The 25,477-nt window shown below is 51.9% G+C and overlaps 1 protein-coding gene across 2 annotated transcripts in view; it reads right to left on the reverse strand.

Moving 5' to 3' along the window:
* The window catches only part of CNTFR (ciliary neurotrophic factor receptor), a 203,317-nt gene that overhangs the window by 10,922 nt on the left and 166,918 nt on the right, over positions 1-25,477 (reverse strand). For both annotated transcript variants that reach the window (XM_029961543.1, XM_018077340.1), the window contains 3 exons: positions 12,863-12,980; positions 11,914-12,080; positions 4,647-4,810 (listed from right to left, as the gene is read on the reverse strand). In XM_029961543.1, coding sequence (XP_029817403.1) covers positions 4,647-4,810; positions 11,914-12,080; positions 12,863-12,980 — 449 coding nt within the window. The remainder of the gene's footprint in view (positions 1-4,646; positions 4,811-11,913; positions 12,081-12,862; positions 12,981-25,477) is intronic.

Raw genomic sequence — 25,477 nt, forward strand, 5'->3', positions numbered from 1 at the left:
GACAAAAAAGTGTTGCTTTGCCCTGGGAGATGACCCTGAGCCCACCCTGGCAGCCATGTCCGACACTGGGTGAGGGAGGCCAGTCCGGTGGACAATGCTGTCCTCACACCAACAAACCCAACACTAAATATTTGGCAATACCCACGAACTTCCCACTCCTTTCCCCAAATCCCCATCATTTGCCCAGACAGAGCAGGCACATATGTCTACGTTTCTTTCTTTTTGCCCCAGCTCTTAAAAATCCTGTGACTGTGGGAGCACCTCTGCTTGCTTTTCCAAAGAAGGATGTTTCCAGCCTCTGCAAATGCTCACGAACGTGGCTCTAATGCTTCAAAAACAGAAGAGGAAGGAGAGAACCCAACCACATTATTAGCTTTAAATATCTCATGACCTTTTACTGCAAATCTCAAGATCTGAGGCGCAGCCCGCCTCACGCTTCGTTAACATTTCATGTTGTCAGCACGGCCAATGGGTTCAATTAGACTTCACGACGGCATCTGCAAATTGCTGGCAGCCCACGGGAGGAAATCCTCCCTCAGTCTGGCCACCAGCTCTGACGCTGCGTAAGAAATACCTTCCTGAGCCTTGCCACATTCCCAGGATGTGCATCGAGCTGATCAGTGCTCAGCACATGTGACTGCCCTCCAAAAGCTGCGAAAAGGGGAGATCCTGCTCTGGAAAATGCTATGGGATGGGAGCAAATTGGGTGCAAGACCTGCTCCGGGCTCCCCAAAGATGTTCAGAACAGTGTCTGGCCACCCGCCTGCATCTAGGGGTGAATGTGCAGATGTGCTTGTGGGGAGATCACAAGTGTGAGTGCGGCGATCGCTGCTGCTGCAAGTTAACTGAAAGAGCCTGTAAAACCAGAAACAGGCTATTAGCAATCCATTAGGAAAGGGTATCCAGTTCCAGCCTAGGTAAGCCATTAGAGGAACATCTGAAAGCATTGGGAGAGCTCGCTTGGGGCCAGGATGGGGCTATAAAACAGAAGAGGAAACCATGCTAATCTGGCTTGAATTACAAACTTAAAAGCAGGAGAAAAATAAAGAATACCCTAAACATTTAATGTTTTATATTTAGGAGACAGAAGGGGAGATTCTGCCAAAAGGAGAGAATAAAAAAACCTGTTTAGGCTACAAATATCCATCTCTCTACTGGCAGCAGAGAAACCACCAGCCCCTCTTCCAGAAAGGGAAGAGTGTGACTTTAAAGTTGCTTGAGTTTCAGAGTGAGCTCAGTGCTGGTGGGGTGGAGGGGAGTCTTTGGCCACATGATGGTGACATGATGTGACATGGCTGCACCTCCAACAGCTACAAAATGCCTGTGCCCACATTCGAGGGAGCTGCTGTGGAGTGGCACGATTTGGCACATGCTTCACTGCACGCCCATGTGAAAAATCATCATCATCATCTCTCCATGATATAACTCCCAGAGGACTTCACCGTAATTCCCAGAGCAAACTGCAACACTGGAGTTGCTAAGTGGCCTGAGCAGAAAAGCACTGCTGAGCAGGGGAAAGAGAGTGCAAATGGCATGCTGTGACTCAAACCCAATCTGCAAAGCGCTGGGAATGGGATGAGGGTATCCCCCACCTCTGGGTCAGCCCCAGAGATTGCTTGATGGGGTGGGATGCTTGGACCAAGCATCACCTGACTTTCTCTGGTGGGGGAAACTGCATTTATGGCTCGCTTGCACAGTGGCAGTCTCGATAAGATCCTCCGCTCCTGCCACGGACAGCTTCATCTTCTGGTGCCAAGCCCTGGCATTATTAAAATCCTGAAAGGAAGAGCCTGGAAGAAAGCAGACGCTGATTGAATCAGGCCCTATGGTATTCGACAGCTCAACATCCATCTGATCCTATTAGTGCTCATTCAGTCCTGCCTGCCGAGGTGCTGTGCATAAATCAGACCCTGCAAAGATAACGGGAGGTGGAGAGGTGAAAGGGGAGATGCTTCTTCTGCCAAGAAACATCACGTGTGAGTGAGGCCTGCATGGATATTCCTCTCTCTGGGCAGCCTCCTATGCTTCTTCGTGGGTTTGCTCCTGCAGGGGTGCTGGGCTTCCCACGGGGCAGCCAAGGAGATGCTTAAAACCCACAGCTGATGCAGAGGTGGGTTGCCATGAGGAGGCAGGAACAGGGCTCAGCCTGGGGACCTTGAGCACACAGGGATGTGCCAGAACATACCCAACTCCTCCTGACTGTTGGCAAGGACTTCTCCTAACCCTGCTGAACTCCCAAGCTGCCCTGCTGTTGGCATGAAGGTTGTGTGGGCACAAAAATGAAGGGCTTTTCCATGCCAACAGCCAGTGGGGACAGTTAGAGCCAAGACAGGGAGCAGCTTGTGGCAGGAGACCTACACCTCCACAGGAATTAAGACACTCCCATGCAAGCACGGCATGTGTGACCACCTCATCCTTTCTCAGGGCACCTGTCCCTTTGAGGTGAGACAATACACCACCACCGTAGGACAAGCTGGCTGGCTGAGCTAGGTTTGGCCCTCCCAAACCATGTCCTTCCCTTTTCTGTCCGGATTTGGGAGAACAGAGACACCCCACAAGATGACAACAAGAAATAAGTCAAGCAAAGAGTGCAGTGTGGCTTGCGCATGGTCCTAGCATGCTGACATAGGTAGGGTTCATTTTTGGGTGCAAATGCCTGCATTTGCAGGGTGTCCGGCTGGGCTAAGCAGGCTGAATGTGCCAAGGGGGTCTGGGGCCAGAACAGCTCCAGTTGCTGCAGCAGTGTCATTCCCTGGTGTTTGGGAACTGATTGAATTAGGCTTCGCGAATAATTCATCTGATGAATAGTGGCAGTTTTCCTCAAATCATCTACAAATCAGATTTTTCATTACCCAGCCAGCAGGGCAAAGAGTCAGAAAACAAGGCTGGTACCTCACTTGCTGAATGCTTGCACTTGTTCACCGAGCAAATTATTCCCCAAACACTCTTCTCCATCCATCAGTGATAAGGAGCATGTCACTTGCAAGGTGATTCTGATTAAAAGCAGCACCCAGGGCTGGTGAACCTTCTCAAAATGCTGGGAGATGAACCCTTCCCAGCCGTCCTTGCACCCACCATGACTGCTGGTACCTCAAGCTCTCTCTCTCTGAACCTCAAGATATCTTTATACAGGAGAAATGAAGGTTTTTTAATGCCCAAGAACTGCCTTTTCCAACTAGAGTGGCCTTGCCACCAGTGTTGCCAACACCTCCATGTATTTCCCACCACCGCTGCCTGCCCAAGAGCACTGATGGACAGGCCACACCATCCCCTCAAGGCTCTGCGGAGAGGGAACTGTCATGGCTTGACCCCACAAATACTGTACCCAATACCCAGTGATGGAGGGACTGACCACCCTGGAGGTGTTGAGGTGAGAAGATATCTCACTGCTATTCCACCATTTTTGGGTGCAAATCAGGGTAGTTGGCTGGATCAGGTTGTGGTAGGGTAAAAAAATTAGCTTTTTCCACAATTTCCCACCTTGAAAAAACTGATGTTGAGTTTAGCAATTGCCATTAAATCTTCCCCTTTTGGCACAGTTTCTACACTTGGAGCATTTCTCCCCCAAGTGACAAAAAGTACCTACAGAAAACTAACATCGAAACTCCACCTCTGCCTTCTTACCCCTCAGAATGCTCCTCAGATGCCCTCCCACTCCCAGGAGGGAAGCAAAGGGCAGAGAAACAATCAGGAATACCCTCTGATTTTCAAAGTCATAAGAAACACTGCAATTTGAAACATGACCTGCAGCGCTGCTTCATCAAAAACCCAACCGACGCAAAAAGAAGTCGCTGAGACACCAACACCTTGCAGAGACACGAGCAAAGCCTCCCATCCCCTCCCACATTTCTCTCCCCAGGAAGAGCTGGTTGGAAGAAAATCTTGCTTGGCTCCCTGACTCCCAGGTGCTGGGGATGAGGCGCTGCCTCCTATTTGTCTTTTTTTTTTTTTTTTTCAAAATACTTTATCAAGCACTAAGCACCTAATTGGCTTTCGACTGGCCCTGCTCAGCACAGAGGGCATGCTGGATGAGCCATGCCAGCGTAGAAGCACCTTTCCTCAAGTGGCAGATTGCTTTCCTGCACAAGTCGAGCACACAAGCAGCATGCAGAGGTAAAAGAAAAAAAAAAAAGAAAGCCTGTTCATTATCTTCCTGCAGTAACAAATGAAATCTGTCCTCCGGGCTGTCGAGGATTTCACCGACTATTTTTTTTAAAGAAACAAGAAATAAAAGTAAAAAATACGATAACATTGCAGCAATCACTCCGTGACTGTGCTCTGAGTTACAGCGAGAGGTATTTTATCTCCAGTTCAAAATCTAAATGTGGCAGAGGCGCATTTAAATGTGGTGACATTTATACTTTAAATGCCTTTTACATCTCGTTGGCAAGTTTTATATAGAACATATGTATGGAAACTAGGTAGGGGCTGTGGATGAAAATGTGAAGCAGGGAGAGCCTGCAGAGCCATTTGTAGGCAGTGTGAACTAAAAAAAAAGATAGAGAGGAAGAGAAAAGGGACAAGAGAGGTTGCCTGGCCATAACTTTACAGTTTTTTCGTCCCTGAACCTTGTTCACAGTGCAACTTATTCCCAGTCACCAGCTCCCACTGCTCTGTCCCATCCCACATAGTGCAGCATCACTTACGTGTTGCCACTGGTCCAGGATGAGAGGCCGATATCGCAGGAAGAACTTGAGCGGGAAAGACTCAGGGTCAGGCCAGGATGAGGGGTTTTGCCATGATACCTCCAATCTCCGAGGGTTATTGGGCACGGGTTTGGCCACCACACTCTCCGGAGGGTCTGGCTTTACTGGAAGAGAAGACAAAAAGGTGGTTGGTAAAGCTTTGGATGTGGCATCCTTCCTTTATACCCCTTGGCACAGCTGGCTGGACTTTGCACCATGTGCTTTCCAAGGATAGCAGCCAACAGGCAGAACATCCTTTTCCCAAACTAATTAGATGCAAATCACCTTTTCTTGTCCAGGTCAGTGGTATGGCTGTCCTGGCTCAAAATACCACCATTAAGAAGGTGCCAGTGCTGGCAGAAACAACCCAGCCTGGGCAGAGAGCATCCCTCCTGGACAGGGCTAATGAGGTCAGGGTGAGGAGCCCACCAAGCCCAAATCCTGCACTTTCATTGCACCTGTTGATTTCTGGGAGTGTGACCCACATTCAAACCCTCTTACTTCAGAGTGATGCGCCAGAGTTTAGCCCTTGGGTTTGGGGCTGGGGTTTGGGGCATTCACAGCAATAGCAGAACATATTTGCTAAAGGGGAAGGCTTGCCCTGGTCACTTTCTACTCCAGGTCTCTCTCTGTCTGCCCTACTCTGCTTTTGGGATACAGGAATATTTTCTTGCTACCTGACATGTATTTGAAGTGAATATTAATTGGCTGTGAGCTATGCAACATGCTTTGATGTTGCAGTTACTTTCAGAGTGCCAGAAGCACATCACAGACAGGCTGTGATGAACGTCGCTGCCTGTTGCAGAGCAAGCCTCGCTCCTTGCCAAGGGTTTGATCAATCCTGACAGCTCAAATTCCCAACTGAAACGGCAAAGCTAAAAAAATGTGTGTACGCCCATGCTTCTCCTTTGCTCATAGCCAGGGAGGAGTTGGACACAGGGAGCTGGGCACACAGCTGTGCCAGAGGTGGAAGAGGGCTCTCTGTGCACTCTAGGAATAGCAATCCACGTGAGTCCTCATGTCCTGGGAAGGCCCTTAACCCTGTTTTGATGACCACATGCAGGTGAATGGATCCCTCTTGGCCTGAAAATCTCTGGATTGAGTAATGGTCCCCTAGCTCTGACCACCTCAAGAAGCAGCCTGTGAAGATGCCAGCATCAAACTCCACTGCCAAGCATGAAGCAGGAACACTAGGGCCATGGGGAGCCCCCTTCTGCCTAGCAGAGCTCCTGTTCTGCTCTCAGAGTTCTTCTCCATGCTGACCACAGGGTTCACCTGCTGTGGGCGGGAGGTGATGTCCACACAGGGGCTTTGCCTGCCCTGAGAGAGGAAGGAGGGGGTGAGTGAGCTGCTCCCTCGCTGGCCTGCCTGCCTGCTGCCTGCAGCCCTCTCCTGTGCAAGAAGGGCATCTCCCCCTTTGCTCAAATGGGACCACACACTGACGTGGGGCCAGTGTGCACCAAGTGGAGTCAAGTGTGTGTTGCTCGCTGCCATCCTGCTCCAGAATGATGGTGGCATCGCAGCAACTGTCTCCAGGAAGACACCTTCCCTGTACCATTACTGCTTCCTCCTCTTATGAGAAACCAGCCTGTGATGCTTTCAGACACACTTTCTTGGCCATGGGGGGCTGCTGAAATTAAGCCACAGCCCAACTACCTTGGTGGGCTACCTGTTTCGCCTCAAACATAGCCCACCACCACCTCCCCAGCCTTCTTGCTCAGCACCCTGGCACTCACCCTGCTGCAGTCCTTCTTTACCATCATTTTCATCACCACCCTGACACCACACTCTCCTGCCTCCCATCACCTTCCCTCTGTCACAGCGAGTGCAAGGAGGGCTGGGCATTCCTCCATCCCCATGGCACCTGGTGCTCAGAGGATGCTCCCAGAGGCTCAGGGAGTGGCTGGTAAGGAAGCACTCATGTGCCTGACCACAGGTGCCTTGTGCCACTCTCCCAGCACCCATTGACCACTCTCTGTGGCAGGACAGGACATGATTTTCCATTTACAGCTTTAACCTCAGCAGGAGGACTTGCTGGGGCTGTGCTGTGCTGAGCTACTCCAGATGGCTCTGCAATTCCTACGTTTGCTTTGAATCCCAGGGCTCGGGCTGGACATCAGCTTCCATCGACAGGGACTTGGAGTCCAAACACATACGGAAAAGTATAAATCCAGCACTGGCTCAGCAGGCTTGGTTTGCAAACAAAAGTCTGTTTGGTTGAATGAATGCAGATGACTGTGAACTGCAGCTCTGCAGTGAGGAAGCGCAAAGGAAAGTGCAGGCCTAGGGGTGGACGTAATGGATACTCCCTGGGGTAACACAGGGAGCCTGGTCCTGGTTTTTAGTATGCCAGCCTGGAGGCATGCTTAAATTCAGTCGTGCTGGGCAAGGTAAATGCGCTTGGGCAGCAATGAGAAATGTGATGGTTGGAGGAAGTCAGAAAAAAGGGTGCCCTGATGCTGAGGTGGGAGTCACCTGCCCATTTTGCAGGGATGTGACCATAGCCCGGCTCCCGTGGGTTGGAGACTGTTCCTGGTGCACAGAAGAAGGCTGCCCTGGCTCCAAGCACATGTTCCTGGCTGTGACAAGGCTTCAAACAACACTGTGGGTTAATGGGAAAACCAGCAGTCCCTGCTACCTCCCCACGTGTCCCTCCATCCACGGGACTCCAACCCAGGCTAGAGAGCACAGCAGTACCAACCCCTCCAAAAGCACAAAGCCAAATCTGCCACATCCCTCCAAGGCAGTGGGGACACAACAGCCAGGAGAGGTGACTGCACCTCCAGCAGCCTGTCCAGAGAGGATAGACCTATGTCTCCTAGGACAGACATCATGGGAAACACCTGGGCTAGTCCCATAGGGGCCAGTTGAGGAGCAAGGGGAGACAGGGTGTATCCAGCCCCTTGATTTCTATGTGACCTTGAAGGAGTCCTTTATCCCCTGGAGCCTCCTGGGTCCCTGCTCCCCAGACAGGGACAAGCACTCCTCCTTCCCCAGCCTTTGTCTGCCTTCATTCAGCCTGCACATGTGAGGCAGGGGCTGTCTGGATGTACATCAGCCAGCATAATAGAGCCCTGTCCTCACCGAGGGCCTGCAGGCAGTAACGTAATAAAAGCAGTAATAGTAATAATAATAATGGATGATGGGCATTAGGCTGAGTACTGGTTAAGCGGCTATAAAACCAGATGTAATATTATCCTGCAGAGCTGAGGGAGCATCATCAGACATTCCTGGGAAGGGGACTTGGCCAGGAGGCTACTCACAGCTCTTCCCACTTGGTTTTTGGCTGCCGTGTCCAAGCGAGGGTTTGGAGTGCAAGAAGAGCATCTGAGAGCAGCTTTTCTTTAAGGCGCTGCATGCTGATGCTTAACCGTGAGTCTTTAGCTATCCATTGCCCCTGGCTGTTGTCAGACATGCCTCAAAATGAAGGTGGCAGTTCAAGAAAGGCAGCCGAGACCCTGTGGCAGAGAGCAGCCCGTTGCCCAACCCATCTCTCCAACAAGCACTAAAATGGATCCCTTGCGGCCATTAAATATCCCCTGGCATTTTCCATGAGCAGAGGGATATTAAACTCCATGTCTTAGCCAAATGTCAGTCTAGGTAATTTAATTCTGGCTCCCTAAGTAGTATGAATTGAACTGACCTTCTGCTTAGGCAACTGTATACCCGTGTTCAAAGACTCCAAATTTCATACAGACATGGGCACGTTTGTGCTCGTGCAGCCTCTCTGAGATGCTCTGCATCTTCATCACCACAGAGCTGGAGCTAGGACAATCAAATGACCTTCTCAAGGTCACACAGGACATGGGCAGCAGACATGGGGAAGGCACCCATGCCTGCAAGGCCCCATCCAAGGCTGCCTTCCTCCTTTTAATGCTGTGCATCTTCTGATATTTTCCCCCAGGATCACGAGGATACAAGTGGGGAGATGGGATGCTGTGTGGTGATCTGGCTTTCCTGGTGGATATAAAAACCAGCTACCTGGTTATTGGGCTGAAACACAAGTGAGGAAGGTTGGCTTGTGTCCTGGAGCATCACAAATGTTCCCATGCTGTCCCAGCCATCACGGAGGAGGTGGCCACTCCTGACACACCATCTCACTCCTCCCTGGTATTTGCCTCTGCATCTCGGCCCTCTCCCATCCAGCCCCTTTCCCACCTCCTCCTGCCTGAGGCTGGAGCGCTGATGTCTATAGGGTTTTGCAGAACCTCCTCACACTCACCTTTACCAATATCAATACTTCTGCAGAAGACGTAATTATGAAAACAAATTCCAGGAGTAAGATGAGGAGGAAGGCAGCCCGGATCTCCTACCAATGGGAGATGGGGCCCAGGGGGCCAGAAAAGCTTTTCCAGTCATCATTGAAAATGACAAAGCAGAGTGACCCTTCGCAGCTGGCTGCTAATAACCAGCACGGCACGACTGCCAGCAAGGCATGGGCTCAGGACAGCAAAAGAAAGTACCAATCATTTTCCACTCAATTAGAGACCATCTTCCGAGCAGCTGGGGAAGGGATTTTCTGCTGTGGGCTCCCGGGAGGGAGCAAGGAGAGAGGAATAAAAACCAAAGCAGGTCACTCCTTCCCAGGGGGCTTTTTGTGCTTGCCCAGGCTGAGTGGGTGGTCCAACCCAGCAGAGGGTCTGCTCCTGACTCAGATGGTGCTGGGAGGGAAAGCTGCTTGCCCTGCACTGCTCCGGATTGCTCCGTGCCCAGTAGGGCATGAGATCAGGACTTCACGGCGGGAGTTTAACCTCCGTGCAGAAGGTATGACGCTTTTCTCTAAGCTAAGGGAAAAACAGAAGGCATGCTCTGACAACCCCAGCCCATGGGTTTTAGAAGAAGCATCACACAGGTGCTGGTTGACACTGTCTCTTCATTTTAGCGGGATGTGTCCAGATGTTGCAATGTTCCCACTCAGCACTTTTTCAACGAGCCGGAGCAGCGGCTTTGCCCTGAGCCGTGAGTTTTCCAACTCTTCACTTAGCAGAGGGAAACCCAGAAAAATTTCCAAGATGAGATCTTATCAACCCTGCTAATGCTGGTGGAGATCCCCAGAAAACCTATCATGTGCTACATCCACACCTCCAGCACCCACCATGCTGGAACATAGTACTGGATTGCAGCTGCAGAGAGGGGAGCTGGAAGAGGCACTGAACCTTCTGTAAGGACAGCAGCCAACCTGGGGCAAAACTGCAGGGTGAAATGCACTAACACAGTGCTCTCGTTTTAAGTGGAAACACCAGGATGGCAAAGCTGCACTTGGGGTAGGTGGCTGCTGTTCAGAAGCAGCAGAGTTCATCCTATAAAGACTCTGCTAAGCTTCCTGACTGCCTTCTTCAGCACTCTGTTACCACCCTCTCTGTGCTACTTATCCATGGTGTCCATACTAAGTCCTGAGGAGATTCTAAGGCCATTAGATACTGAACTGGTTATGGGAGAGGGCTGGTGGCAGGGTGCAAGACATGACCCTTTCTATCAGCATCAGCCCATCACCCCTTCCCCAGGTGCCATCCTGGAGCATCTGCCAGGTAATGCTGGGTGGTCTCGCCTCCCACTGCAAATGCTGGGATGTGTCCAGGCACCCTGCACCTCTCCAGGCACTCTTGCAAGAGACAGCTATAGTACACCCATGCTAAGGGCTGGCCTGGGGCAGCACTGGCCTCTGCTCACCACTCCTCCGACTTGGGCTGAGTTCAGACTGCTGGGCTGGATCCGGCTTGTGCTGGTGCTGGGATGCCCGAGGCTTGCAGCTGGGTGTGCTTCCCAGGGGAGTTACCCTTGTGTGCTGGATGAAGGACCAGATGTTTGGGAAGCCAGGCAGGGCATGGGTGGGATGCAGATGTTACAAGAGGATGCCCTGAACTCCTACAGGAGGGAATGCAAGGAACTTGGAAAATGCAGCTTAATTGCTGTCCTGGGCCCTGCAGGTTGGAGGTTACCTTCATTTTTAAGGAGTGTATCTTCCACAAACACAACAATTTCCATTTAAAGGCACTCAAGTGACTGAAACTCCACCACTTTCCCACTAAGCTCCCTGCCTTGTTAGCAATGTTCCCAAAGCATCCTGCTCTGTTCAGAGCTGGCACCTTGCTTCTTGTTCAATATTTTCCAGGATTTGGAGTAGAAAGGAAAATCTGGGATACCAGTGGAGCTCCTCTTCTTGTACTCTGGTACTTCCAGCTTCTCTGGACTGGGATGTGTAGCACACCGAAGGCGAAGACCAACTGCTGGCTGCACTTCAATGATTCATTTATTTGTTTTTCTGGTCCAGTAATTGCCACATGTAACCAGCAAATTGTTTTTCAACGTATTCCTGAACTCTACTCTCTCCTATTTTTCCCGTTCTTTGAGGATGTCACAGCACCAGCTGTAATCTGGCTTTGGCTGGTGGCAAAAGCTGCCTGTTTTGCTGTGTCTGGCACTCAGTTCCTCGGTTCATGCCTGCCCTTCACGGTCAGAGCATCATCTCCACCGTGGGTCTGGACATGGTTGGGCAGAATCCCTGCGGCACAGCCCAAGACATGGACATCTCAGCTCCCAGAGCCTCCCGCTCCCTGTCTCACATTGCATAGCGTCTGATGCCCTGATGGGGCAGTGAAGGGGTGCAAAAAGGGGAATAGGGTTTTTAGGAGCATATTGGGCAAGGGCTGGGGGAGGCTGACTGTGGGAGGACTTTATCCTAACTAAGGATGGAGGGAAGTGAATGGGACATTTTAATTTCCCTTCCACTCCTAATTCCCAGGACTGCTTCCAGCACAAACACCAAACCTCTCTTTTAGGGACACTCTGAGGGGTAAGATGGGCAACACCACTTGGACCACACGATTTTAACACGTCTCTGCCCTGGTACGTGGCAGCCACTTCCCAGTCTCCCAAGCAGGGAGGAGCTCAGCAACCATGGGCGATCTGGACCACTGGGGATGGGACCACGCAGGGCACCAGGCCACTGATGTGACCAGCATGGAGGCTGCTGTGGCCATCCTGCTTGGCTCCCCCAGGATGCTCAGGTGCTGGCATCAGTTACAGCAGGGTCGTGAGAATGAGAGGGTCATGGGGAGGATGCCAGCATGGCTCAGACCCCGTCTCCATCTCATGCATGGATAGGCAGAGGCTCCACTTGGAGAGCCAATCCTTTCCCCATCCCGTCTCCCCAGTGGGCGACGCTGAGCACAGAACAAGCCAACCCCAACACCACCTTGGAGAGGCCAGTTGTTGCCGTGGAAGTTACCTATGGCGAACTCGTCAAAGGTGACAGTGGTGTAGTTTTTGCCCAGAGCATTCGTGACTGTCAGAGTCACCTTGTACTTCACCGTTGAGAAGAGCTGGAGGTATCTGATGTGACACCTGTTTTTGGGAACTGCATCCTTCTCACAGACCATCTCTTTTGTGCCATGTCTGGAAAGCAGAGGTGAGAATAGCTGTTACCTATGGACGCATCCAAGCTGCTGGAGGAAGCTGCAGAGTAAGCATCTCTGTGTCCTCACTAAGCCCACGGGGCCCCCATGCACCAGCCTCTGCCACAGCCAAAGGGGCTGCTTTCCTCCTGCCAGGAAACTGGGTAGGCTCCTGTGTGTGATGTTTTATCCTAAGCCTACACAGAGACTGCAGTAAATGTCCTCACACTGGCTTCAAGGAAAAGATGGGACCCTGCTGGGGTTGGGGTTGGGTCTGCCTCTCCCACGAGAGGAAGAAGATAATGCATGGCACCAGCCTGTATAAGGGCTGTGCCAGAACTCAGGCATGGGGGGGAATGATGCCATGCCATGGCCTTTTCTAGCTGAGAGACACTGCTGCTGCACAAACATAGCCAGACTACAGCAGGAAAGTGTGTGAATGTGCCAAATGTCTCAAAAAACAGCAGGCACCACCTCCACTGCAGACAACTGGTGCAGAGAGGATGTCTTGGGAGGCACGGAGAGGGGACCTGGGAGATGGGGACTTTCCTTGTCCCCTCTAGGGAAATCAAAACTTTCTTGGCACAATGCCCCAGTCCCAAGCATCAGGTTTGTACGTCCCTGAAACATCCTTCCCCAGCTCCATTTTTGGAACACTGATCCCATATGCTCAGCAGAGGTCAGACTCACTGCCCCAAGACTTCATGGCTCTACTTGAGACCTGCTCCAGGCTGTGGGGACTAAAACTCGCCCCATTGCCACCCTCCCTTCCCAGACACTTACATGACGGAGATGTTGAATATGTTGGGGATGTAGGTGGGCGTAGGCAGGTGCCAGCTGCAGTAGAAACCCTTCGGGTAGTTGTTGGATCGGCACATCAGCACTGGCTCCCTCGGCGGGGCTGCCAGGGAAAGAGAAAAGTAATTACCTGCTGAGGAGGGGTTATCACAGGTTCCGAGCAAGGGGATGATCCTACTGCTGTCAGCCTGGGAGGAAAGAGTTTGCAATGGGAGCCTGATCTGTGTTTATCAGTTGCTGGAAGTATTTGGGGGTCTTTGTCCCATGCATGGTGCTGAGGTCCCCCATGAAACCTTACTTTGGACTGGGCTGTGCACAGCAGCTCCCCTTCTCCCTGGGCAGCTCACCATTAATGAGAGATGGAGTGACAGAGGGGGTTGGCAGGTACCGGGGGAAATTATCTTCCAGGCTGCAACAGAGATGTTGCTGATGAGGAGGAGGTGCTGCTCTCTTGACCCCATTAAGCTGCACTGCTCTCAGCTTTCTCTGCCACATCCCTGGGGAGTGATAAACTTGTTGAGGGATGATCCTCCAAAAGACTAGAGGGAGGATGAAGGACCACTGGCAAGATGACGAGTAACAATGTGAAACCAGCAGAAAAAATTCAGCTCTGCAGGCAGATTAGCAGTGTTAATGCTTTTGGCATGGGGCAGAGCATCCCATCCCAGGGCTCTGCCTCCCAAGAGACAACTGGAGACAGGATGAGAGCACCCAGTGGGAGCAGCCTTCCTCTGGCCTCGTTAGCTGGTCCTAGACATCAGAGTCAGAAGAGAATTTAAACCCACACTGCATTCGGCTTTCCTGGACATCCTGCTCTTTGCAGCAGCACAGCCAGAGCTGCAGAAATACTTTGCAAAATGCCGAAGGCCAGCGCTGGCAGAGGATGAGATGTGATACCTTTCAGCTGATACATTTTGTCCTTGTTGTTAAAAATTTTAACTGACCTGATGCTGAGGTCAACTCCTCTCAGTACCTGGGCACTTGCATTGCTAAGAGCAGAGTCTGGCTCCAACTGCAGCACCCTGGCACAGTGCCTTGCCATTAAATACAGTCCCGGGGCTGGATGTGCACCACGTGCCTCTGCCCATGGCAGGGGGCTTGGAATGAGATGGTCTTTAAGGTCCCTTCCAACCCAGATCATTCTGTGATTCCATGATTCTATGATGTTGGTTCAGGGAATCCGTGCACCAGTCTAACACTCCTCTGCCTGCTGGGCCAGAGGCATAAAGGGTGGAGGAGTCGGTGCCTTTGCTGCACCAGAAGGAGGCCAAAACCTGAAGCACCAACAGAAAATGGGGCATCCCGGCAGCCATATCTTGCAATTCCCCAATGTGTGTGCAGCCCTGCAGAGCTGCAGGTGTTTGGGAGGTCTCTTCGGTCCCACTTAGGCACAACCCAGGTCTCACTAGCATAACACCCTCAAGGACACATCCAGGACCAGAGCAGGACCCTGATGGGCAGCAGCAGACACCTGGAGAGGGCCAATCCAGCTGGTCTGCCATGAGCACAGACTGCCAGGGCAGGATGCCGGGATCTTGGCTCAGCATTGCACAGCAGAGCCCAGGCTCAGGAAATAAAGATGGCTTTTGCTAGAAAAGTTGGGGGGGGGGGGGGGATGCAATGAGCTCCAGCTGCAGCTGGAGTCTACAGAGTCTACTACAGTCTGATGAGGGGAAACTGAGGCACGGGGCTTGCACACCTGCCAGCACCCCTGGGGCAGGGCTGAGAGGGAGCCAGCAGATGACAAGAGAGCCAAGGGCAGCAGTGTCAGGGAGCAGGGAGAAGGAGAAGGAGAGGGAGAGGGAGAGGGAGTGGAGGGGGCCAGCAGGAGGGAAGGCTGTGCTGCTCGCTCCGCGTGTTCCTCCTAATGGCTATTTCAGCCTTCAGCCGACAGACGAAGGCCAGAGTCTGGTTAATGAGCCTCCCAGTTAAATTATTCAAGCAGACCCTCCACAGCAAAACAGAGTGGCTAATCGCAAGGCCAGAGATAAGGGCCTGATCCCTGCTATGGCTCTATCCTCTTCCTCCTCGCAGGCTCCTTAACCCTTTCCCTGCCTCCCCGGGGAAGGGGGGAGCAAACGCAGCATTGCCCTTTGCAGGATGCAGTGGGGGTTCTGGAAGTGTTCCGGAGGGGCTGAAGGGGTGCACGCAGTTTAGGGGCAGCCTTTGGGGCCCAGGTGACCGCGTGGTGGCACTGTGGGCTAACAGCACCTGCCCGGCCCCCGGCAAACAGGGTTGGGGCTGGGAATACTACTTAGGGACGCTGGAGAAGCTGGGGACACTAGGGATGCTACCGTGAGCGTCTCGCCCATTTGCTGCTTGTGCTCAGCTGTCCCACTAGGAACCGGAAGACGCCGGGAAGCCAGGCAGAAGCAGAAGGGGCTTTTTCGAGCATCCTTGTAGTCCCGCAGGATCCAATCCTACCCGCACGGCCCCAGATGCTGCACTGCTACTGTGTCACTAGTAGTCCATCTGAGGATAATTTACCTCCATTGTCTCCAGTATTACCCCTGATATGGCTCTTTGTGATCTGAGCTAATTCCTCCACTGAGGAGGCTGGGGTGGGCTCATGCCTCCAGGTTTGCTTTGCTGGGAGAAGATGGGGGCTGACCAAGCTGTCCCCTGCTTCCAGCCCACTCTGCAGCAGCCTTTGAAGATGCCCCATTTTCACAGCCTTGAATGCCTTGAAAATCCTGCCCTCTGCTTCAGGACTGGGGCCCCAAATGCAGCCTCAACCCTCTGTGTCCACAGCACACTCCACCTTTCATCCTCTAGTGCCTTTTAGCAAGCCAGGGGTGAAAGAAGAGGCTGGGGAAGGGGGCAAAACCACCCTTGCATCTCTGCCCTCCTGATGCAGAGTTCAAGCACAGATGCAGCTGAAGGGATGCTACTGCCCCAGCAGCTGTCTTGCCCCAGCTATCACCCTCTCTTTCTGGGCAGACACAAGCTGTCTCACAGGGACACTCCTGCAACCTCCATCTCTGCAAAGAGCCATCGGTCCAGGAGCCACAGGCGTTTCGGGAGGGGGTTGTCATGCAACTACCCCATTTTCCACCTTGATGGAGAGTAAATCCATCCCACAGGAGAGTGTAGGGCCAGTGCAATGTGCCACCTGGAGCTGTGACCACAACACATGGGTGACTGTGACCATGACTGCCAGGCACCACGGAGGAGAGGGCTGCAAGCCCCTTCTCAGCTGCCTTGGTACATTGGGAGGGCTCTTTTTGCCCACTCTGTCTTTTCCAAGCTGGTGGCAGGGCCCTCATCTCCCTGTGGGACATGGTGTCTTGCAACCTCGTTCCTCTCCCCTCCTCTCCCATGAAAGGCGCTCGCTGGCACAGCTCATGCTGCCCATCAAAGGCTCTTAAAGACAGCAAATAAAATTGCAGGCTCCAATCGATCCGGCACTCTGTAATGCTGTCTTTGGAGGTGGGCCAGCCCATCAGGCCGACAGAGAGAGTAAGAAAGGCAGTGGAGCAAAACAAAGCCATCAAGGGAGCAGCCTTAAAGGCTTTTTCTGCCCTGAGGCTTTGGGCAGTGCTTCTGGGTGTGGGGTGTCCTGCTCCAACCTCCTTCATTCTCCCCCAGATGATGTCCAGCTCTCAGCACCTGCCCCACGCCAAAACCAGCCCAAGTAACACAATGAGCCACTTGGGCACTTCTCTCCTGCACACAGCCTCCTTAATCCTGGCAAATATTTACTTCCCTGTCACTTCATGGAGCTGCTGAACTATGTGAAGGCAGAGCTCCTTTCCTTTCGACACAAACAGTGCCTGCCCTCTCTAATCTGTCTGTTAACCTCTCGCATGGCAGGAAGCCACTTCTCCCACGTGCTCTGCTGATGTCCTCTGCTCTGCTGATGTCCTCCCTGGAAACCTGGCGTGTTTAATGCCTGGCTGTGGCAGCTTCCCAGAGGCTTGGGCTGCAACCAGCCTTGTTGCAAAAGCTCAGAGTGAGGGGATGAAAGGCTGCACCAGAGCCAAGTGTATCCCACATGGGCATGCTGCTCTCAAGCAGTTCCAGCAGAATATGGGGCTGCAACAGGCAGCAAAACCTGGGCCCAGGGTCATCATCTCTGAAGACCCCACAAAAGACTAATGGCAGGGATGGAGTTTGCTTTCCAACCACATAGTGCCCAGTGTTTTGCATCCTTTTAACCTCTGTCTCTCTGGTTTGCTGGAAACAGCTGTTGCTTGACCAGCTCCAGCACCCCTGCTCAGCTGGTAAGAGCACAACACGTGGACCTTGAGGATGAAACAGCTCTCGATGCATCAGCACAGATACACATTTTTGTTTCCCTCCTCATCTCTAAAGCCCAGTTATCCTTGTACCCTGAGTCCCACTGTGCAGAGGAAAAGTGTGACCAATCCATTTTAAAAACCACTAAAAATGATCTACAAGAGCTTTTCCTAACTCTGCTAGGTCATGAGATAATGGACATTAAAATCATGACATTTTTATATATAGAAAAGTTATTTTAGGTCACTTTTAGAGGTTTCTGAAATGGATCAGTTATAATTTTCCTCTCCTGCTGAGGGCTGAACGTACTAAAGATGCCTTGCTCCACAGGTGGAGGGATACAAAAAATAGTGCCAATAAAAGTTTTAAGAGGCCTCTCAAACACTTCTGTAGGAGGTATTTTTTCTGGTGCACTTGGGGCACATTCAGGCGCTGGGCTGATGGGGGATAATGAGCCTATAGTGTGCTTTTGGGGTCACCTGCATAACTCATCATCTCTGTCTTGGACCAGCAAAGGCTCCAGAGTCCCTTGCAGCAGCATGTGCTTGTGCTAGAGGTACAGCTGTGACACAACCTGCCTGCACATGGGCAGGACCCCTGTGCTGCCCTGTGCTAGGGAGCAATCACAGAACCAAGACTGTTTGCTGCCAGACTCCTGCTGTTTGCATCCTGGCCTCTCCCCAGTGCCCACTGCAGGACTGCTGCCCAATCTCTTGTCTGTGCCTAACATACCCTCCATATCATCACCCACTGACTTTTTTGGCACCACAGCCATGACCTTGCAGGCTGTGAGTATCTACTGATGAGTAAAAAGGCAGATGAGTGACCAAAAGCAAAGCTGCAGAGGCCAGAGGGCACAACAGGGACCCACCTGGGAGTGAGATGCCAGCACTGAGCATGTGGGCAAATGTGCACGAGAGCAGCAGACCCCTCACATCTACACGCACATTGACACAGATGCTTTTGTTATGCACATGCTGGCTGCAAGCACGATGTATTATTTATCTAATGCTGCTTTTCTAAAATTGTTTGTGTAGAGCAGGCTGGTAGGAAACAACAAAGAAAAAAATGATGAATAAATCATATTTTTTACTGCCAGGTGGATGAGGGGAGCATCCTTCTGCCATGCACCACCTGCGCTGGAGTGCAGCATGGCTGTGGCTGGGGACAGTGCCTTCCATCAATCCAAATGTTTGGATATGGCTATGTTTTGTTGCTGGTGAAAGGGATGAAGGTGAAGCTTTGATTTTGCTCTGATTCCCCTTGTTCAGTTGTTCTTGGGTAAGTATGAGGATGAGAAGGGGTGCAAAGGACAGCAGTGGGGTGGTGCGTAGGCAGGTGATGCTCCCTATGTTCTGGGAACATCATGTTCATAGCCACTGCTTCTTCAAGAAAGATAAAGCAAGGGTTTGGCTTTGGTTTGATGGTTTTGTTTGTTTGTTTTTTAATTAATGAGGCAGAATTCATTTGAGGGAGAATTAGAGAACCCAAGAGTGCAGGGGCACAGAGTGAAATGGGTTTGTTCCTCATTGACCTCCTGGGTGACCTGGGCAAGTGTTGGAGACAGGGTTTACGTCTCTCCCTTTCAGTCTAAGCCACCCCAACCTTAGCAAGTGGACATTTTAAGGAAGACATTCCTCCCGCTTGAAATTAGACACTGAAGACATACCCCTCTGGAGTGTAAGCCATCCCAGCTGACACTAGAATTGTCCACATTCAGCCAGCACCTGGCCCAGCCCTGACACTCATAGGATGCAGCACCTCCTTGGTAGCTCCCAACAGGGGCCAGGGACAGCTACAGCTGTAGCCAAAGTCCCCTGACCCTGCTACCATCTAGGAGCCAGCTCCCCAGCCTCAAAGAGCAAGAATTTATTCCCCAGAAGGTGCTGGAGAAAAAGGTGAACTCAGCAAAAGATAAATTTCTAAAAGGCCCTGTTTTACACTGATTGGGACTCATAAACCAAACTATGGATTTTCTCATTTCCCTTGCAGAAAATTCAGTGAGCACGGCAAGAGGCAACGCTGTAAATTTTTGGGTAGGGCATTATTCATAGAGAGGAACGTCCCACTTTCAAGCCCATGTAGCAGGGCAAGCTCCTGGTGTGATAAGAGGCTCACTGGAGTTTGCTTCATCCCACACTGCATGAGGCCATGCTGTTTGCAGCACAGCGTAGGTGCTCTTCAACCTGACCACTCTCCAGGCTTCAGAAAATTAGTGAGCAAGCCTCACAGCCCCAGTCTGTGAGAGGAAAGAGCAAGAGAAGAGGGGTTGTGAGAACTGCAGCTATGGGTGGGTTGGATGGCTGGCATGGCAACTGTCTCTGGAGATGCTCCTCAAGATGTGGGATTTAGGCAGGAGAAGCCATCTGGCATCCTGCACCCATGACAGACCCCCTTGTTCCCCCTCTGTCCAGCAGCGCTGGTACTGGACAGCATTGCTGTCCAAAGGAAAATGACCATATGAGTCCTTGGAGATCCTGCCCAGCACACTAGCACCCCAAACCCTAACTGTGCTCCTGCAGTTCACTTCGTCCCCCATGGAACAGGATTCTGGGCTGGATGCCTTAGGGACGGATGTACAGCAGGGCTGCTGGGCACCTCCAGCCTTCACTTGGGACTGCATCACAGGGGAAAGTCCCCACTAACCCCCCTGTCCTCCACCAGAAACCAAAGAGCAGCTTTGTTCTGAAACAATATTAAATATTGAACAAAAGAAAGCAAATCTGTTATCTGGGATAATTGTGAGTAAATAAAACATTTAACCAAACCAAATGCAGCTGTTTCTACTTGGAGCCGGCACAACAGCAGGGAAGCCAGCTCAGCTACTCTGCATCCTCGTTACGGCAGCTGATTATTGTTTTGTGTATAACAGTAGCACCGCCAGTCCTCGAGCGGGGCCGGGGTTCGCCGTGCTCGGTGCGGCACCCCCGGGATGGGGGCACCGTGAAGGCGGGATGCGGCGGCACAGCAGCGCACCCGGCACGGGAGGTTCTTTGCAGCAGCGCTGGGGTTTGCTCTCCAGCCCGGGGAGTTCACGGCGAGGCCGGCTTTCCTCCCCCAACACCTCTGCGAGGGGATTTGCATGTAACATAAACCATTTCAGAGCCAGGTCACTGGTTCGCACATAGCCCCGGGCAGTAATGACCGAACGTCGTTACCGGCTGCTCTAGGATTGACTGTGCCGGGCCCCCGTCCAGCTCCCGGAGACCTGAGGAGCGGTGTGGGGTGAGAGACCGTGCAGCAACCGAGGGAGGGTGCCGGCAAACGCAGCCTTGGGAGGCCCCGGGGATGGAGAGCGCATCCATGCCCACAGTTCAGGACCGGAGCATCTCAGGATGCCCGTCTCCACACTCACACAGCAGTGCCGGGGCTGCAGCTCCCACGCGTTGAGCAAGGGGCTGACGTGCTCTTGGCTTTTGCACATTCATGGGGCTTTCCTCCTCTGGGGTTTGGAGAGGAGAGCTTGATGTCGCTGCAGCTCCCATCCAAATGCTGTGTGTGTCCCTTATAAAATGGCTGGGAAGTTTGAAGGGCATGAATTACACGGGATTTTCCAGTCCCTGCCAAAATAATTTCTCCTTCCAGGGACCCTTTTCTTCGACATGAGGCTGGATGCACTGTGCCAAGGCAATGCAGGGGGAAAATGCTTCCTAGCAACACATGGGCTCCCCAAGCAGCTGCTCCTCACCCCAAGCAGATTGTGGTCAGTGCACATGAGAGCACACCACAGCCCTGATCTCCAGGGAGAAGGATCTGCCTCCCTTGGTAGTCCTTGATAAAAAGCAGAGCTGTCTGGCACTGCTCTGGTTTCTGCTGTGCCCCACCTCAGTCCACACCAGCTGTGAACAACACATAGTCCTGGAGCCCAAATTTGTGCAGACCCCTGGCAATCTAATCTCCTCCAGGAGCTCAGCCCTAAAAGCTGCCAGCCAGAGAGAGGGAACATTCCTGTCTGGTGTGAGGGAGGGCAGCGCCTTCCTCATCTCAATTGTGCAAGGGGAATGCCCTTGATGGTTCTTTGGCAGGTATTGGGGACCCTGAAGGTCTGTGCCATGTCAGTCCCCTGTCTCCCTGCCTGCAGTGTTTGCAGAAGAGAACTCAGCATCCACTTCTCCCTTTTTTCCCAGCTTCAGGTACAAATTCCCTGCATAACCTACACCACACAATGCCCCTGCCCACTCCATCACCTTATTCAAAGGCAGCAAGAAAGCAATCCATCCTCTCTCCAGATGGAGAAGACAGGGAAAATACCAGGTGTGATCAGACACAACTGGGACCATCAGCAGCCACGTATCCTCAGCAAAGCTGTCCCACCAGAACTCCTGGAAGTTGTATATTTATCCATGAGGAGCCTCTGGAGGGAAGCTATAAGCACTTTGTCATGTACTGAGTAACAACCCAGCCACGAACATTACCAGCTATCACTCCCAGTGGGGGAGTGTGGGCTGCCTCCAACAGCCAGCAGTTCTCCAAAAATGCCTCCTCTCTCTTCATCCCTCTTGACATGCAGTCTGGATGCATCCCCTTCTCTGCTCTGCTCTTCCCCTTGTTGTTCTCTGCAATACCCCAGTGAGGTACCTCCTGGCAGACATGTTTCTCACTCCATGGGGAATGCAAAAGAAAAAGTAAGAGATTTCTGTCTCTCTGGAGAAGAGAAAAGGATACTTTTGGGCTTCTATTCCCCTGTCTGGTTAGGAGGAGGGACTGATGGGAGCAGTTAGTAAGCAGATGTACCCCCTATCCACTTTCTCCTTGCAATTGCACTGGTTTTTGCAGGAAAAGTTCCTTTCCTTCAGCATTTATTGAAAACCACCCTCTCCTCTTTTCTCACACATGTTTTCCTAGACAAAACGCTGCAGGCTGTTCTCCCATCCCTTTAAAAGGCAGAACCCTTGGTGCCCTTAAGCCTGTACCGACTGCTCAGCCTTAGGTTCAGTTGGGACAGGGAACCTGATAGTGGGCATCTGTATGAAGGTACTACTTCCTGTGCAGCAGGTGTCTGCACAGGCAGTGGAACCATTTGCTCATCCCATGTTTGGTCATCCTGATTGCATTTGGGTTTGCTCATGCAGACTCAGCATCCCCTGGTCACTGACTCATATCATTGGGGCTGCCCTTCTGCCCCCCATACTCTCCTGGTGAGATGCTATGCTGCTCCAGGGCTGATCTGCAGCCTGTGCCTGTCGCTGAGCCCCAGGGACTATGCTGGGAGTGTGGAAGAGCCCTGGTGACCTTGCCCAGCTTCAGGTCATTGTTACAGTCCTGCTGGGAAATCCCAACTGCAGGCACCTTGCAAAAATAGCTGGCCTGGAGCCAGAGGTCCCCCGAGAGAGATGCCAGAGCTGGCTGCAGAGAAATGACAATCTTCCCATGCTGTTCCTTCTTTGAATACGTGCAAGTCCTCTCAGCAGTAGCCAGCCTCTTTCAGTATGTCCAGTGAAGCCACCCAACCCACTCCATATGTGCCTCTGCATAATATATCCTGGAAAATCAAAGCACTGGACTATGGTGGGGATGGAGCTGAGAAGGACACCTCAGGGGATGGCTCTGGTTTATGGTGCTATTCTGGCTGCTCAGGGATGATGCGAGCCCATTAATGACAGGTATTTGGGAAGATGCCTAATTTATCACAGGAAGTGAGGTCTCCACACCAGTCCTCAGCTGCCAACTCTCTAGCCTTGAGAAAATACCAGTCAGGCATGTCACTAACAGTGGGAGTGTCCCCACCTCAAGCCTAAATCCTCCCCTGTGCTGGGGTGGAGGCAGGAAGACCATCAGTCTCTGCAGCTCACCCAAAGTGTGTTGTTCAAGGGGATGAAACCCAGAGGAGTGTGACATTTCTGGATGCGGTGGGCTGGGATACCAGCTCAGCTAACACCACAGTTCAAGGCCACTGCTCTCTTTATGAATGTCTGTTTTTTTATCCTCAGGCCTGAGTCAGGCCCCGGCCTCATTCTTTTTTTAAGGCAATGGGGTCCTTGGGATGATGTAAGTCACACAGCTCCAGACTTCACTGCATTTGGAAGTAATAGCTGCATCCTTAACTCAGGCTGCTTCAAGGGACGTCCCATTATTCAGCCCATCCCTAAAGAAATGGAGCTAAAAAAAGGCCTTTTTCTTTATGAAAATGATGCTCATCTTCCTCAAATCCTGGCTCGATGCTTAAATCCCCACAAACAGCAGTGGGCAAACCCCAGGGGACACTCATGGCATGTGTGGCCAAGGCAGCTCCAACAGCTCGAGGGGCTTGGGGAGCCACTTCCCACTCAACCGAGAGCCTGAAATTTGCAAAACAAAGTGTGAAGCACAAACCAATTTAGTTACCCACAGCCACTGTTTTCACCTGGTCTAATCACCACCTTTGCAAGGTTGTTTTTATTTTCTTCCTTCCCCCCAGCTCCACTCCACAGCAAGCACCTCACTAAATTCCCTTAATCTTCCCTTTAGGTCATATGCTATCTTTTAATCCTTTAATCAATTTTTCTCTGGACTCCCTGTAATTTATCGATGATCTTTTAACAATGAAACCCCAGAAGCAAACACACCTTCCCCGAGTGCATCAGCACTGGATCAGTGGCAAGAGCAGCATCATTCCAAGTCTGCCCTGACAGTGATAACCTGGATGCTCAGCACAGCCTCTCTCTCCTGATGGAGGAGAGCAGCTTGTCATGCATCCTCTGATTTGCTTACAACAACGAAGAAATAACAAGCACTTATTTTCATACAAAATATTGTTATCAATATTTTAATTATTTCCTGAGGACCAGTGGGAATCCCCAGCAGAAGGATAGATCGCCAGGGTGGGCAACCCCCCTGCTCACACCAAGCACCACAGCTGGGAACGAGTTGTCACTCAGAGATCCCCATACCTCTTTTGGGCAGGATAAAGGAGCCAGGATGCTGGGATGGGCCCCACCCACAGGTGATTCTCCTGCTTTTTTGGGGAACACACCACACTGTGCATGCAGCAGCACTGCCCAGCACAGCAGGAGACCCCCCAGAGACCTGGAGCAGAGGGGAGAGAAGGGCATTATGCCCAGATACCCCACTGATGGGCTGGGACTGATTTTTGACTGGGTTGTGGTCTCTGCAAGAGGCTCAGCACTGGATCAAGTAGTTTGGCAGGGAAGCACAGGGCTGCTCATTCTTCCCCTCCCTTTCTCACCCCCTCCAAGGTCAAGCAGTCCTGGACTCTCAATAAACTGTCGCAGGGGCTCCAGGGGATTTTAGGAGGTATTTGCTAGGATTTCAGCAGACCTGAAGCGTGACTTCACAGGGATGGGGGGGAAATACCCTAGAGCTTTGAAGGGAAACGTTATTAGAGTCACTGAAGGATTTTGCTGTGCTCTCTGAAGTGTTGCACAGAAAATTACAGGTGAAGAGGAAGTCCCATGGTCTGGACCTTGCCAGCAGCATAAGGATGGTGTGGTGTCCTGGCTCACATGAGCCCCATCACATGAGCCCCACCACGGACCAGGAACACACTGCAAATGCCTCCTGCAATAAGGAGATGCTTCATCTCGATGCACACAGATGGCTCAGAATCCTTCTGAGATGAGGTGAGCAGCCAGGATGGGTCTGAGAGCCAGGGCTTGGCTGAGGATGAGAGCTGCAAGGAGGTGCTAGCAAAAAACAGAGCAGAGCACTAGGGGTTTACCCAAATAGTTTACCATCCTCTCCTGGAGCAGAAAAAGCAGCTCTGGCTGGGTTAATGCCAGTGCAGCTAGGTCTGTCCCATGGTTTGTAAGTCACCAGAAGCATGGGAAGGAAGGCAATACGCCTGGAGTAAGTGGGGAAATGCTGCAATGCTGCCAAAGTTTTGGACCTTTCCAGTGGTGACACGAGGTTGAACCCAACCAGGATCCTGACGGGAAGATTTGGGATTTGTCTGTCACAGAAAGATGCTGGAGGCATATCATCAGTGTGATACAGCAACCTTGTGCCCAGAAAGTGGGTCACAGGCATTTCTGGACAGCAGATCCCACAGCAGCACCCACAGCATTACGGCAGAGCAGCTCAACCATGGCCCAGCATAATGAAATTCAAATGACTTTTGAGGTCATAACTCACACATGCATCTCAGTGGCTGTCTCTCCTGCTTTCTGCACTAATATGGGCTGGAAAGTCAACAACTGGGCCAGGACTCACAGGGCAGACACACAATCTTTGTTTCTCTTCCCATGACAATGCTTTACTTGGACCCTTGGGGAAGTCTGTAGCTCGAAAGCAGCCTTCGCTATGAGCCAAATGGGTTGCAAATGTATTGGCATGTGTTGTGTCATCTGCAGTGGTTAATAGGATCCATTTTCCAAGGAAGGGGAAAAGGAAGAAGAGGAGGGGAATGCTTGAATCTGCAAAACA

Source organism: Manacus vitellinus, unplaced genomic scaffold (assembly GCF_001715985.3).
Source record: "Manacus vitellinus isolate BGI_N305 unplaced genomic scaffold, ASM171598v3 scaffold_36_pilon, whole genome shotgun sequence".
Taxonomy (NCBI): Eukaryota; Metazoa; Chordata; class Aves; order Passeriformes; family Pipridae; genus Manacus; species Manacus vitellinus.